The sequence below is a fragment of the Choristoneura fumiferana genome, chromosome Z, assembly GCF_025370935.1.
Source record: "Choristoneura fumiferana chromosome Z, NRCan_CFum_1, whole genome shotgun sequence".
In the NCBI taxonomy this organism is placed as follows: Eukaryota; Metazoa; Arthropoda; class Insecta; order Lepidoptera; family Tortricidae; genus Choristoneura; species Choristoneura fumiferana.
The window spans coordinates 40,408,444-40,422,369 of record NC_133472.1 but is presented as its reverse complement, the minus strand read 5'-3'; the positions used below and the strand labels follow the sequence as shown (position 1 = coordinate 40,422,369).

Sequence of the window (13,926 nt, the reverse complement as noted above, 5' to 3'; positions counted from 1 at the left end):
TCTGCTCCAGGGGTAGTATTTTATATTAATTTCACCCTCATACCTCCAATGTATCCATAACTCTTGTATACTCATTTTTATTCTTGTAAAATATTTCTGCGGTCGCTAAATAGCGCCTACAAACAACCGTGCGGCAATGTTGGTGATGCGCGTCGTTCTCAGCCGACTTCAAAAAAGGAGGAGGTTCTAAATTCGGGTGTATGTGTTTTTTTGTATGTTTGTTACGCGATAACTCCGCCAATTGTGGGCCGAATTTCAAAATTATTTTTTAGTTCTAAAGGACATACTTCCGAGGTGGTCCCATTGACACCAAGTCAGGATCTGATGATTGGATCTTAGAAAAATCGAGGGCAAACCTCGAATTTTTAAAGCACACCTATAGCTATTTTGGCATTTTTAACATCAAGTCAAGTATTTACATTCAGAAAGTATTATTTGGTGAACTGGACCCTGATAAAGAAGACCGTAGGTACCGGTACTCTGTTATAAAATGATATAACTATGCTGTGTCTATGGAATCGTTGTGAGATGCACTTTGGCTACAAATCACTAAAAAATATAAAAAAAAAACATTTTTTAACAAAAAATGGAACCGACTTTAAAAACCTTGAAAATATTTTTCTACTAGTTTGAAGTCGGTGCCTCAGCACGAGCCAGCAGGAGTGATTGAAGCCCAATATATAGTATGTAGGTGAGGTAGACGACTATAGTTCCACTCCTGCTGGCTGCTGAGGCACCAACTTCAAACTAGTAGAAAATTATTTGGAAGGTTTTTGAAGTCGGTTCCATTTTTTGATTTTTTTTTATATTATAAGGAGGCCTATGTCCAAGAGTGGACGTCCTACATCTTATATGATGAGGTTATGTGTGTGTTTTTTAATCTCATTTTTACTGCATCGTCTAAAAATTAACAAATTAAATGTCTTAGCCAGAGGCCGTATTGCCTAACGTGTCTGATGGTCGCGATCGCAATCAAATGACAGATTTCGCATACAAAAACTGACATTTGATGGCAATACGGCCTCAGGTTGCATATTATTTTGATAATTAAAATACTGGCCGTTTTAATGCCATTTTCATTTTCTTCTAAAACGAGGAAGCGCAACTGATAAAGAAGTACAAATTAGGAGTATAGAGTTAAACATCAAGTAGAATTACCGACTTAGCAGAACATACGATTTTTTAAAATATTAAGGTAGGCATTTGAAAATCAATGACAAGACAGATTCGCGAGGTCTATAGCTGAAAATTGCGGTTGACAAAATTAAATGTTTTAGTACAAGATGGTCCATAATAAAACATTAACGGATCAAATCGTGATCGTGGCGTCGTCTTGGATGAATATTCCATCCATATAATTCATGGTCTCATGTAGTTTTCCGAATTGTCACTCGTACATTATCGACGTTCCTTTTTTTATACGACTGGATGGCAAACGAGCAAGTGGGTCTCCTGATGGTAAGAGATCACCACCGCCCATAAACATCTGCAAACCAGGGGAATTGCAGATGCGTTGCCAACCTCCTAAGATGGGATACCTCAAGTGCCAGTAATTTCACCGGCTGTCTTACTCTCCACGCCGAAACACAACAGTGCAAGCACTGCTGCTTCACGGCAGGATTAGCGAGCAAGATGGTGGTAGCAATCCGGGCGGACCTTGCACAAGGTCCTACCACCTGCAAAACCATCCTTAACTCATATGTCGACAATTCCTGGTAAGTAGTAAATTAACCGCACCTTTCACCACACATAAAGGTCTCTACACATTACACCGTATCATGCCATGACCGTAACATATTCTTTGTATCGAAAAGTATGAGACTATGGCCACTACCACGTTTGGTAACCAACTGTCGCCGTCGCGTGTCTGACACGTTCCTATAACGATGATGGCATGATACGTGTAATGTATAGACTTTAAAACTACGGTACTCACAGTAGAATGCCTCCAGAAGTGTATTAAGGCGTGGATGTCCGTCGCCGGTGCCAGCAACAGGTAGTCCCGCCATTCGTCGTAGCTGATGTTCAGACTGCCGTCCTGGTCCATCCTGAGGACAAACTGGTAAGAGTGAAGGGAGCGACACAACATCTCGGCAACGAAGTTTGTCAATGGCTATTGATGTTGACGTACTTTAGGTATTATTTAAAACTAAAGGCATGAAGGAACACGAACGAAGTAACCTTTTATACCGGGTGTGGCCTGTAATACGAGCAAAGAATTAAAACGTAGATCGTCCTCGTCAAACTGAACAATAACTGTTCAGTGACTTTTAAAAATAACGGAGTCTTTGAATTTTCCTTTTTTCATACAAATTAAATACTGCTATCAATGTACGCCATCTGAGAACACAAACTGACGTGACGTCGCCTGTCTGTCACGCTACAAACATCAAGCATTTTGCTTTACATTGCTTCTTCGAATAAACTTAAAAGTGTAATAAAAATTAAAAAAACGAATTATGTTTAAAAGTCGCTGAACTAATGTTGTTCAGTTTGACGAGTATGATCTATGTTTTAATTATTTGCTCAAATTACAGGCCACTTCCGGCATACAGTACAGTACAATTACAAATAATAAATGAACATAGCTTTCATTATGAACTACCATGAATTCGCTTACTTAGTTGTAACATAAAAACCATTATTAACAATTGTGGTAAGCGATAAAGTAGGCGATCACATAGCTATATGTATGTACGAATATCTAAACAGCATCGTGTAAAGCATGGTTAGCCAAACCCAGGCCCGCGGGCACAAATTGGCCCGCCAAGGCATTTTGAATTTGCCCGCCAACGTAAGACTGATTTCTATAGTTAGGTACCTCTGAAAATAAAGTAAGTCAACGAAAAGAGATAAATTCTGCCATGAGAAAAGGAGCGAGATACAAGTATTGAGGTATCAGACAAGGGTGAAGTATGTCGTTTCGTTGGCTTTACTTTAGTGGCCCGGTGCCGCCTCAGACTTAACCATTTTGCCCACCTAAAAAATCTATTGGCCAGCCCTGGTCTAAAGCTAAGGTTTCCACTAAAAGCGATGTCGGGCGGTCGATTAGGCCAATTGTTCGTTTTCACTGTTCATGAGTAAGAAAGAACATTTGATGTAACTTTAACATTTGGTATAGTATAGTCTGGTACAGTCGAAGAAACTGAATAACGTAGGTACCACGGTGGAAACTCGTGGAACCTTGTAGCAATCAATTTCACTATGATTTCCTTGACAAAAGTATGGGATGTCAACATGACATTAGTAGCGCAAAGGTTCCCTGGTAAGTGATTCGGTTTCCTTGGCTGTACAATTCGGTTTACTCCAGAAATAAGCTGTCTACGATTGTTTTATAGAATAAACCGGATCTATTCTAACCCAAGGTACGGTCAGTTGCTTACTTTTTCATACTAGTTGCATAGAAAAGTGGATACTTATGTTAGGGCACCGACTGTACCTACCTACGAGTACAAAATATATCAATTAGAATGATTAGTCCTACTCCTACTAATATAATAAATACGAAAGTATTTGAATGTGATTGTTTTTAAGGCTTTCAGAAAAGTAATTAGGTACGTGAAAAAGTTTTTTTTTATATTGACAAAAATAGAAAAAAAACCAAGAGTAGGAACACATACAATAAAGACGCGTTGTTACTCTCTTACTAAAACGGCTGAAAGTATTAACTCGCATTTGGATGAAAAGATACAGATATAGTTTATTTTAAAAACTATTTTGCCCAGTAAGTATACAGTTCCCGAGTTCTCTGCTACAAATTTAATTAATACAACTTGCATTTAGTTGTAGTTATGAAGGTGTTATGAAGCTATTTAGTTTAATTGTCTAGTATTTTTTTGTTATTTGGAAAGCTAATCATTTTAACCGGCTTTATAAGCTGGAGTTCACAGTCTTTCAAAAATGAAAATACATTAGGCACAGTCGAGTTCATAAATTTTTGCTCTCAAGTTTATGAACTCGACTGTACACAGTTCCGTCTTATGTAGCTCCTAATTGTTTTCACCTGGTTTCTAATTAACTACGAGTATAACTCCTAGTTGGCCTCTTAGAGAGGCTCAAAGTCACGCAACGAGCTATGGAGAGAGCTATGCTTGGAGTTTCTTTGCGCGATAGAATCCGGAATACGGAAATTCGTCGAAGAACTAAAGTCACTGACATAGCTGGAAAAATATGCAAATTGAAGTGGCAATGGGCAGGCCACATCGCTCGAAGAACAGATAACCGTTGGGGGAGAAAAGTCCTCGAGTGGCGACCACGAACCGGAAGACGAAGCGTTGGCAGGCCTCCCACCAGGTGGACTGACGACATCGTGAGAGTAGCGGGAAACCGGTGGATGCAAGTGGCGAGTTGTCGTTCATTGTGGCGTTCTAAGGGGGAGGCCTTTGTCCAGCAGTGGACGTCTTCGGGCTGATGATGATGATGATAACTCCTAGTTTAAATCAGATTTCACGTCTGAAGAATCGTGGGCAAGTTAATAAATCATTCGTTGTTGTTAAATTGCAATGATTGTTAATGACATAGACAATGCATGTAATGACGCGGGCGGAAGCCTGCTACGTGATGACTTACCACCAAAAATTAGGCCACGCGTCATTTCTGAAACATCAGTAGTTCACTTTAGAACGAGCTCTATACTTAACACGTCCAGTCCACGCATATTTTGCATAAACTTAACTATCATATAGGTCGCGGGTGAGCAAAGAAATTCTTTTAGTTCATTGGAACTTCGTATCTTGCCGTCACGCTATCGCTAATATTATTTAATTCCATACCTGCAAGGAATATCATCGTAACTCATTTTCGCAAACTTTACAGGGCGGCACATCGTCGATTTAATTATATTTTGTTTAAAAAAAAAAGTTTAGTCTTGGCACAAAACCGCCGCGTAATGTACACTATAATCAAGAAAGCTAAAATTGAAGATTTTTTTGTTTTTTTCGTCACACATACATTTCTTTTACCCTTTTTAGTCACTTACGATCAGTGGCGTAGCTACCAAGGGGCTAGGCGGGGCAGTGCCCCGGGGCCCTCAAGCTCAGGGGGCCCTCGAAATTCTGCTTTATAGCTGATGATAAAGTTGCTTAGCATTTTTAAAGTATTTGTATATATAATGATTTTACTTCAAAAAACCTGACCAGTTTTGATAGCAGTGGGCCCCATTTTTTTATTTGCCCCAGGGCCCTAGGTTACCTAGCTACGCCACTGCTTACGATGATATTCTACAACATTAGAACATTATGTTTGGAAAATTGTGTTGTAACTCAGACATACAATTCTTTTCGTAATTATTCAATGTTAGTATAATAAGTTGTGTCGAGGAATAAAAATTTAAATAGTAATACAATTTTTTTCATGCCATTGCGACAAAAGTAGTTTGAAAGAACTATGCCGTACTTAAGTTTGTATTTCATTCACCCCAGTGCACCCTTACTCACAATGTTTTCCCATGCTTAACTTTTAAACGCAAAGGAGTTGAGATACAAGTAAGAGCTAAAACAAGGTAACTTTATTTCTTGCAAAATCATGATTGTAACTCAAAATTGACAAAAAGTGAGTTACGATGATATTCCTAACAGGTGTCGATATAAGAATAGTGGGAAAACAAAGCCCCCCCCCCTGCTCTTGGCGTCGCCCTTGCAGGGGGAAAGCACGAGTCAGGCGTGTCTGCAGATGCAAGACCTCGCTATTAGTGTACACAAGCTTTGATGCACTTGTCATCACTGAACCAAGTAAAAGTAATAATGAGGGTTTTTTCACAGAGGCGAAATATCGCTAGATGGCGTTAGTATCGTGAGGTCCATTTGACGTTTGACGTTTGCTCGTGATTGGTTAAAAAACTAAATGAGCCAATGAGGGCTATCGCGTATGAATTCGCCACTAGAGGCGCTAGTGTAGCGTGAGGTCTCCGAAATGTCAAATCTCATAGTTTTTGGGTGAGCTACGCGGGTTTATTTAAATTAGAATAATTTTGTGAATATTTTGCAATATCTGAAATTAATTATGGCAAATATGCGTTCCGGGGCAATGAATGTCTGTGTTTTGAGACAGTTTTGTCTTTCGGCAACCTTTGTCCTCCCTTTTTTCCGAACAAAACGGGGACTATGCAACACTGTGGCATGCTCGATATTTTTATGGTACGGTTTTAAGGTGTATTAAATATGATTTTAATCTAAACTTTGTTTTCACGCCCGTAATAACAGACTTTGAAAGCCATACTTAAAAACCTCACGCAACAGTGCGCCATCTAGTGAGACAAAAAACGATAGCCCTCATTGCAAGCAAACGTCAAACGTCAAACGGATCTCACGATACTAACGCCATCTAGCGATATTTCGCCTCCGTGAAAACCCTCATTGTAGGGAACCCGGAGGGAATATTTACTTGAATCTATCCAGCTATAATTGGCCTGGAACGTTATGAACGTGGTGCGGGATGCATCCAATTAAACTGAATAATTAAAATGACTTTCTACAGACTCCACAGTATAAAATAAAGTCGTATCCTAAAATGTGCAATGCCTTTGATTCTTGGCAATGTACCACAACTCACTGTAATACTCTCCCCAATTAAAAAAAGTTTTGTTATGCTTATTGGTTTTTGCGGACTAATGTCATCCCTTTCGTAGGTACAGTCAAGTTCATAAACTTGTGAGCAAAACGAAAATGCACAGAAAAAAAACCAGAAAAAGAGACCGGCGCTGGGAATCGAACCCAGGTCTTCAGCATTCCGTGCTGCGTGCTCCACCACTGGATAGGAGTCTAGACACAAATTTCTCCAATGCACCACACATTTCAGCTTGCTTTTTTTCTTTCTTAGCCACTTAAGCAGCGACACTAACGACATCTATGTTTTAGCTCTCATCGAACCAAAAATACTCCAAAAAACCAATCTTAATTGTGAGCAAAAATTTGATCCACAACATCTGAACACGCTTCTACGCCGTTAACAATAGAGTCGTGTTCAGATATTTATGATCAAATTTTTGCTCACAAGTTTATGAACTCGACTGTACCTACTTAATCGTACTAGCATAATTTAGATGTCGAAAACAATTATTTCAGCTTCATAAAATTACATAAACAAACATTCGAATGCATAAAATATTAGGTAAACAATATAACATAACATGCACACCAAAAAATTTGTTTGCGAGATGTCGGATAAACTATACCTACTTCGTTTGGATAGGTAATTAACACCAATTGACGTTGTTTTGTTAACCCCGATGCAAAAAGAGGGGTGTTATAAGTTTGACCGCTATGTGTGTGTGTGTGTGTCTGTCTGTGGCACCGTAGCTCTTAAACGGGTGGACCGATTTGAATGCAGCTTTTTTAATTGAAAGCAGGTTTTCTAGCGATGGTGCTTAGACATGTTTTATCAAAATCGGTTTAGCCGTTTTTGAGATATTGAACTTTGAAGTGACAAAGTCGGGGGTTATCCAAATTTTTGTTGATTAGATTATTTAGGTACATTTAGTTAAATACCTATTTAAACCAAGTATAGTTGGCGTCTCTGGCGATTCCAGGGCCGGGTCTTTTTTCGCCCAGAGGCTGAGCATAGCCGTGCACCGAGGGAATGCTTAGCATGCTAGGCACGCTGCCCCGGGTAGGAGAAATACTGGATTTAGATTTTTTTTATATACTTAATTGACAAGATTTCATTTTTTGAACACCTGTAAATTACTACAGGAGTCGAAAGAGTTTTGCCTCCTGAACATGGGAAAATATTTATTATAATTTATTTCTCCATATTTAAAAAAATACCCATATTTAATAAAAGAAATATCTGAATTTGCCAACACTACCACAGAATGATATGATTCCTTTGCCTTTTTCACCAGAAAAAGGAGCTCTCATAATTTTGACAACTTCTACGTCAGATTTACGTGATCTTTTTTTTTAATAGAGACTAGACAAAAGTAATGGATCTATTGTGTGGTAGTTTTGGAGTTATGCCTTTTTAGAATAAGCGTAAAAATATCAGCGTCTTTCTCTTTCCAACCAGAATACAGAGAACGAATAAAATTATAGTCTTAGAAATATGAAATCTTAACAATGGTTGTATTCGTTTAATTTGTATTTTAATATTGTTTATTTATAAATAAAATCTCATGTTGAATAACATGCACGAAAATTTTAGACATGTGTAATTAAATTAACTAATTAACCATTAAGCATGCAACTAGATACGGTCAGGTGCAGAGAAAAGTACCCGCTGGTGTAGTTACAGCAGTTACAAAGGGGTACCTTTTCACTGCGGCAAACTGTACATCACGAAACTGGATGGAAAGTAAAATGATAGATCTAGAAAATTTAGAAAATATTCTCTATGGCAAATATTATAGGCTTATCTAACTTTTCAAAAATATGTACCTACCTAACAGACTTTTATTCCGACGTACTATGGTTGCAGTAACATATTTTTGAATGGTACGAATAGATATATATGTACATATTTTTGCACTTGACTGAACCTGCTGTTCAGTCGAAGGCATAAATTGGTGTATAATTTATGCGCCAAATACATACATGTAAACACCACAGTATGGTTAGCGGCATACAGGAAATTTGGGGAGGGTCGCGTCACTAATAAAATAATAATACAATAAAGTCTGTTCACAGCATTCTGGTGCACCTATCTTTGTGATGAATGCTAATTTTGAGTAGCAACACTTTTAAAAGTGTTTTTTCCCGTTTTAGAAGTATTTTCAATTTGAAGTGTAGTTGGGGGGGGAATTGTCGTTGCTGTATATGTATGATGTGGACCAAGTCCTCAGCGACGGAAGACTGATAGCGGTTGAAACGTTCGGACATATCGGAGTACTTCGCTTAGCGATACAAACTAAAGGCTCACCTTTTTAACAGGTTCACGGCTTCGTTCCTCTTGATAGCGATTCCTAGGTCTGCAAAGGCCGATATGAGTTCCTCAAGATCCACTTTTCCTGTAATCAACAAGAGCATTATAGTATAGTATAGTATAGTACAACCAACAACCAACAAAAACCGGCCAAGTGCGAATTGGACTCCCGTGAAGAGGGTTCCGTACAATGCCAGTCAAATGTTTTCCTCTTTTTTTATAAATATTTTTACGGTGCTTTTTAAATTAGTACAAAATATCACGTTTGAAATCCTCACAATAAAACGCGAGTTAACATCTACTAGCGCTATCTAGTGGTGTTTTAGTGAACTATTTTCCGTAAGTGAACGTGTTATGTATATGTTTACCACTTTATTTTCAATTGATAGAATTCTTATAGGTTTTCCTGTAATTCACAAGCAATTAGCTATATTTCGTATTTTTTCAAAATTTTAGGCGCAGTAGTTTCGGAGATCAGGGGGGAATGGTAACTTTCGTCTTCTTTCATGAATAAAATCAAAACTATTTATTAGGGGGGGTGTAGTTGCAGTGGCACATGCGTGGATTGCTTTGCTTATATTCTATTTTTTCTGATGCCAAATTGACGTAACTGGAGTCCCTCCTACCGTTACGCAAACTACCGATACTTTTGCATGTACCTAGTGCTAAAAGAGGCAATCATTATTTGTCGATTTAAACGTTACGCTATCGATCTGAAAGTCTTGTTATGTTTGTGTGTGTGTTCTCACAGTGTTTTTTATTTCATTGTAAAGTTGTCAAACGTACCTCACGGTACTTAGCACCAACTAAATAGCCTAGCACAGGAACCCCCATTGATGATTAAATACAAGTCAAGTCGTGCCATGAAACTAGTGTGACCTATCGCCTCTCAAGCAGAGGATCGTGGCTTCGAACCCCGGCTCGCACCTCTGAGTTTTTCGAGATTCATGTGCGAAATAACATTTGAAATTACTACTACTTTACGGTGAAGGGAAACATCGTGAGGAAACCTGCACAAATCTGCGCAGCGATTGAATGGTGTGTGTGAATTTGCCAATCCGCACTGGGCCCGCGTGGGAACTACGGCCCAAGCCCTCTCAATCTGAGAGGGCTGTGCCCAGCAGTGGGACGTGTATAGGCTGGGATGATGATGATGATGCAAGTTGCGGGACAAAAGATCGTCTCGTTAACTTTCATATTGACATCTCAGTAGATGAATAATAAGCTATTGTGACAGTAAGAGTAAGTTCCATGAATTAAACATGGCTTTAGTTAAACTAGATACATAATGCGGTGTCTGCGTCAATGGTTAAATATTGATAACAAGTAAAAACCTACACAAATTCTAAAGGCAATTGATTTATATCTTTGCTGAACAGTGGTTCTAATTCTATTTCTGATTTGGGAATGGACTGAGTTTCGGTACGCGGCTTTCCTTGTTTGACTTTACGCGGAAACTACTAAAACGCGACGCGACGCCACGTTGTCCGACGCATGTTTCTATCTGCATGGTAGTGACACGCGTTGGGTGGCGTGTGCAAGCGTGGCGTAGCGTCGGGTTTGTCCGCGCCTTAAGCCTAGTGTGGAAACCTGTGGTGAAAACAATAGTCATCCTATTCTTTGTAATTGTTTTACCTACTATATATATAAACAATTTTTCACTTCTCATACTCATAAAGTTCGTGTTTATGCTGGATCTAGGCGACATAAAATTACTTTTAATGCTCTAAGGCATAAAGTAAAATCTTCGTCAAGACCAAGGAAAACAGGTGTAAACAGCCACAAACAAAGAAGATTCTACATATGTTTTAATAATTATTAGTTTCTATAAAACTAAAAATCAATCAAATCAATCAAAACAGACCAATAAAACTAAAAATTACACATAGTAAGTGAACAATTGTTTCCACTGTTGCTATTTCATTTCTTCGCCATCGAAGTGAAAAGCAGAGTGTAAAACTCGAGCATTAAATCCATTTCCCCCTCGACTTTTCTATCCATATGCTATATGAACGTCTCGGGAAAATTACTCGTTTTATGCTCTTGTTGCACAATCTACTATTTATTTCTATCTGTCATGACAGTAATCTAAAATGATCTCACACTGCGTCCATTTTGCTTAGGAGCAGGGTTTTGCTAACACTAGATATTCATTATAGATTTTTTTCAAGCTCTCCAAATAATTAAATATCAAATTATCTCTTTTATTAATTGCGTCTTTCATACTTTTATTCGAGATGTTTTGTTTCGAAAATTTGGTATATTAATGCAATTGCCGTTGAATAAATCACGATTAGTTTTACGCTGATTAAATATTGCTACGAGAGCAATTAACTAAAAAAAATCCGCATTGCCTCTCTCAAACAAGCTTTAAGACCAGCAGGAAAAATTGAGCAAGTTGCATTACGTTGGGGCGCTCGGTTGACCACCACAAACTCGTTAGCTTTACGGCCTCGCAATGTAAGGAATGGCTAATGTCTCACGCTAGCTGGCGCGGGTGCAGCAGGGTTACAACGAAACTCGAAACTCGAAGTTCGTGTCGTGCGGTCCCTCTGACACTTATACTATTTAATACGAGAGCGAGAGGGACGGTACGATACAAACTTCGAGTTTCGTAGTAGCCCAGCAGGGTTACAACGAAACTCGAAACTCGAAGTTCGTGTCGTGCGGTCCCTCTGACACTTATACTATTTAACACGAGAGCGAGAGGGACGGTACGATACAAACTTCGAGTTTCGTAGTAGCCCAGCAGGGTTACAACGAAACTCGAAACTCGAAGTTCGTGTCGTGCGGTCCCTCTGACACTTATACTATTTAACACGAGAGCGAGAGGGACGGTACGATACAAACTTCGAGTTTCGAGTTTCGTAGTAGCCCAGCAGGGTTACTACGAAACTCGAAACTCGCAGTTCGTGTCGTGCGGTCCCTCTGACACTTATACTATTTAATACGAGAGCGAGAGGGACCGCACGACACGAGCTTCGAGTTTCTAGTTTCGTAGTAGCCCGGCTGGTACAATCCTATGCACGCGACGCGCGCGGTTAGCGCTGCTCACACTATTGTTCAACAGGCGGCCACCCGCTCCGTGCTAACCGCGTCAGCTAGCCTAGACCCTGTAGCAACTTAAACGATATTTTCTAGCAGGTCCAAGTCCAAGCAGTTAGTCTCGTACCATCTTTGTTTTTGTCTAGATGCGAGAACTGGAGGCGGAGGTTCTTCTCATGTTCCCTCACGTAATGGATGAACTCAGAGAGCGTGATGTCGCCGGCCTTCCCCCCAGACTTGGCCAGGAATTTCTGAAACAATATAAAAAAAATCAGATACATAAACCGTAGTTCGTTAATCGGTTTTTGATTTTTTCGCTGCTAACACCTACCTCTTTCAATATAGGTATACATAGTTAATACCATTGGATTGACGACCAGATGGCGTAGTGGTTAGAGAACCTGACTAAGAAGCTTGAGGTCCCGGGTTCGATTCCCGTGTCGGAGCAGATATTTGTATGAAAAATATGAATGTTTGTTCTCGGGTCTTGGGTGTTTAATATGTATTTAAGTATGTATCTATCTATATAATTATATTTATCCGTTGCTTAGTACCCATAACACAAGCTTTGCTAAGCTTACTTTGGGACTAGGTCAATTGGTGTGAATTGTTCCGTGATATTTATTATTCATTTATTTATTATTGGAATACGAGTAGTAGATGGATAATATACATTGTGGTTTCTCAGTAATGCTTTTAACTCAAATTTCAAAGTACCTATTATATGTAAAGGCAGTTAACTGAGGCCCAAGGTCTACCATTCAACAATGTATGTATGAGTCATAAGCCAAATATATCCTCACTCCCATAGTCCATTAGTGATGAAAAATAAATTACAATGTATAAATTAGGCTAATAATTTCACAAATACCTACTAAATAGCTTAATAACTGTGGTGTTTAATGCTAGTAACTGATCAAAAAGATTTTCAAAGAAATAATATACGGGGTGGGCCCTGTAACAGGAGCAAAAAATTAAAACAGCTTGTGCCACTCAAAGGGAACTACTTTAGTACTGCAACTTTTAAACATTAAGTAATTTTGTCATTATGATTAGGTATTCCAAACAAATTAAATGGTGTTTTCAATGTACAGCATCCAATAGCCTAAATGACATCGCCTGTCACGCAACTAAATGACGGATTTTACAATACATTGCTTGTCCAATTAAACTTTAAACTATATAAAAATCATAATAAAAGTTATTTTCTAAAGTTGTAGAACTAAATTAGCTCAAGATGAAGAGTGGAAGCTGTGGTTACAATTTTTGCTTCTGTTACAGGTAGTGCCACGAGAGTTGAAATGAATGATTACACACACAACTACACAAAGAACTGATTGCATAAAAAAAAGGAATGAGTGAATGTCAAAATCGTGCTGTCATTACATGACATATTCTTGTGTGCAAGACCTCAACTCTCGTGGCACTACTATACGGAATATTATCATTTAAAAAAATATATTATTTAACAAGCTAAACATGGAAGCTTGTCTTAGGAAGCCACTCATGCAGAAAGCAATCATTCAACGTCACACTGGATGCACAATTATTGGTGACAAACAATGCTCTCTCTTTCATTTCATAGAAATTACTTCTTTGGAAGTAGAAAGTTAGAAATTCGGTAGAGGTTCCTATTATAATATAACTACGTCATCAGCATTTACCATTAGCCTCGTAGGTCCTGACTTTAGAACATGCATAGTTCTACAGGGAGCGTGGCGGCCTAGTGGTTTGACTTATGGTCTCTCAAGCAGAGGATTGTGGGTTCAACCAAACCCCGGCTCGCACCTCTGAGTTTTTCGAAATTCATGTGCAAAACTAGTATATTTCAAATTTACCACGAGTTTTATGGTGAAGGAAAACATCATGAGGAAACCTGCACAAACCTGCAAAGGTATTCAATGGTGTGTGTGAAGAAGAGATGAGAAGAAGAGTTTTTGGATGTCTCATGTACAACGGCCAGGTCAATTGTTGGCTCTCATAGCCAACATCTGCCAAAGCCATTTGCATATACCACTTCTTTGA

The 13,926-nt window shown here is 38.8% G+C and overlaps 1 protein-coding gene across 1 annotated transcript in view; it reads right to left on the bottom strand.

Moving 5' to 3' along the window:
- The window catches only part of SCaMC (Short Calcium-binding Mitochondrial Carrier), a 75,832-nt gene that overhangs the window by 60,654 nt on the left and 1,252 nt on the right, over window positions 1-13,926 (bottom strand). The window contains 3 exon segments of the mRNA XM_074100123.1: window positions 1,937-2,048; window positions 8,854-8,941; window positions 12,029-12,152. Coding sequence (XP_073956224.1) covers window positions 1,937-2,048; window positions 8,854-8,941; window positions 12,029-12,152 — 324 coding nt within the window.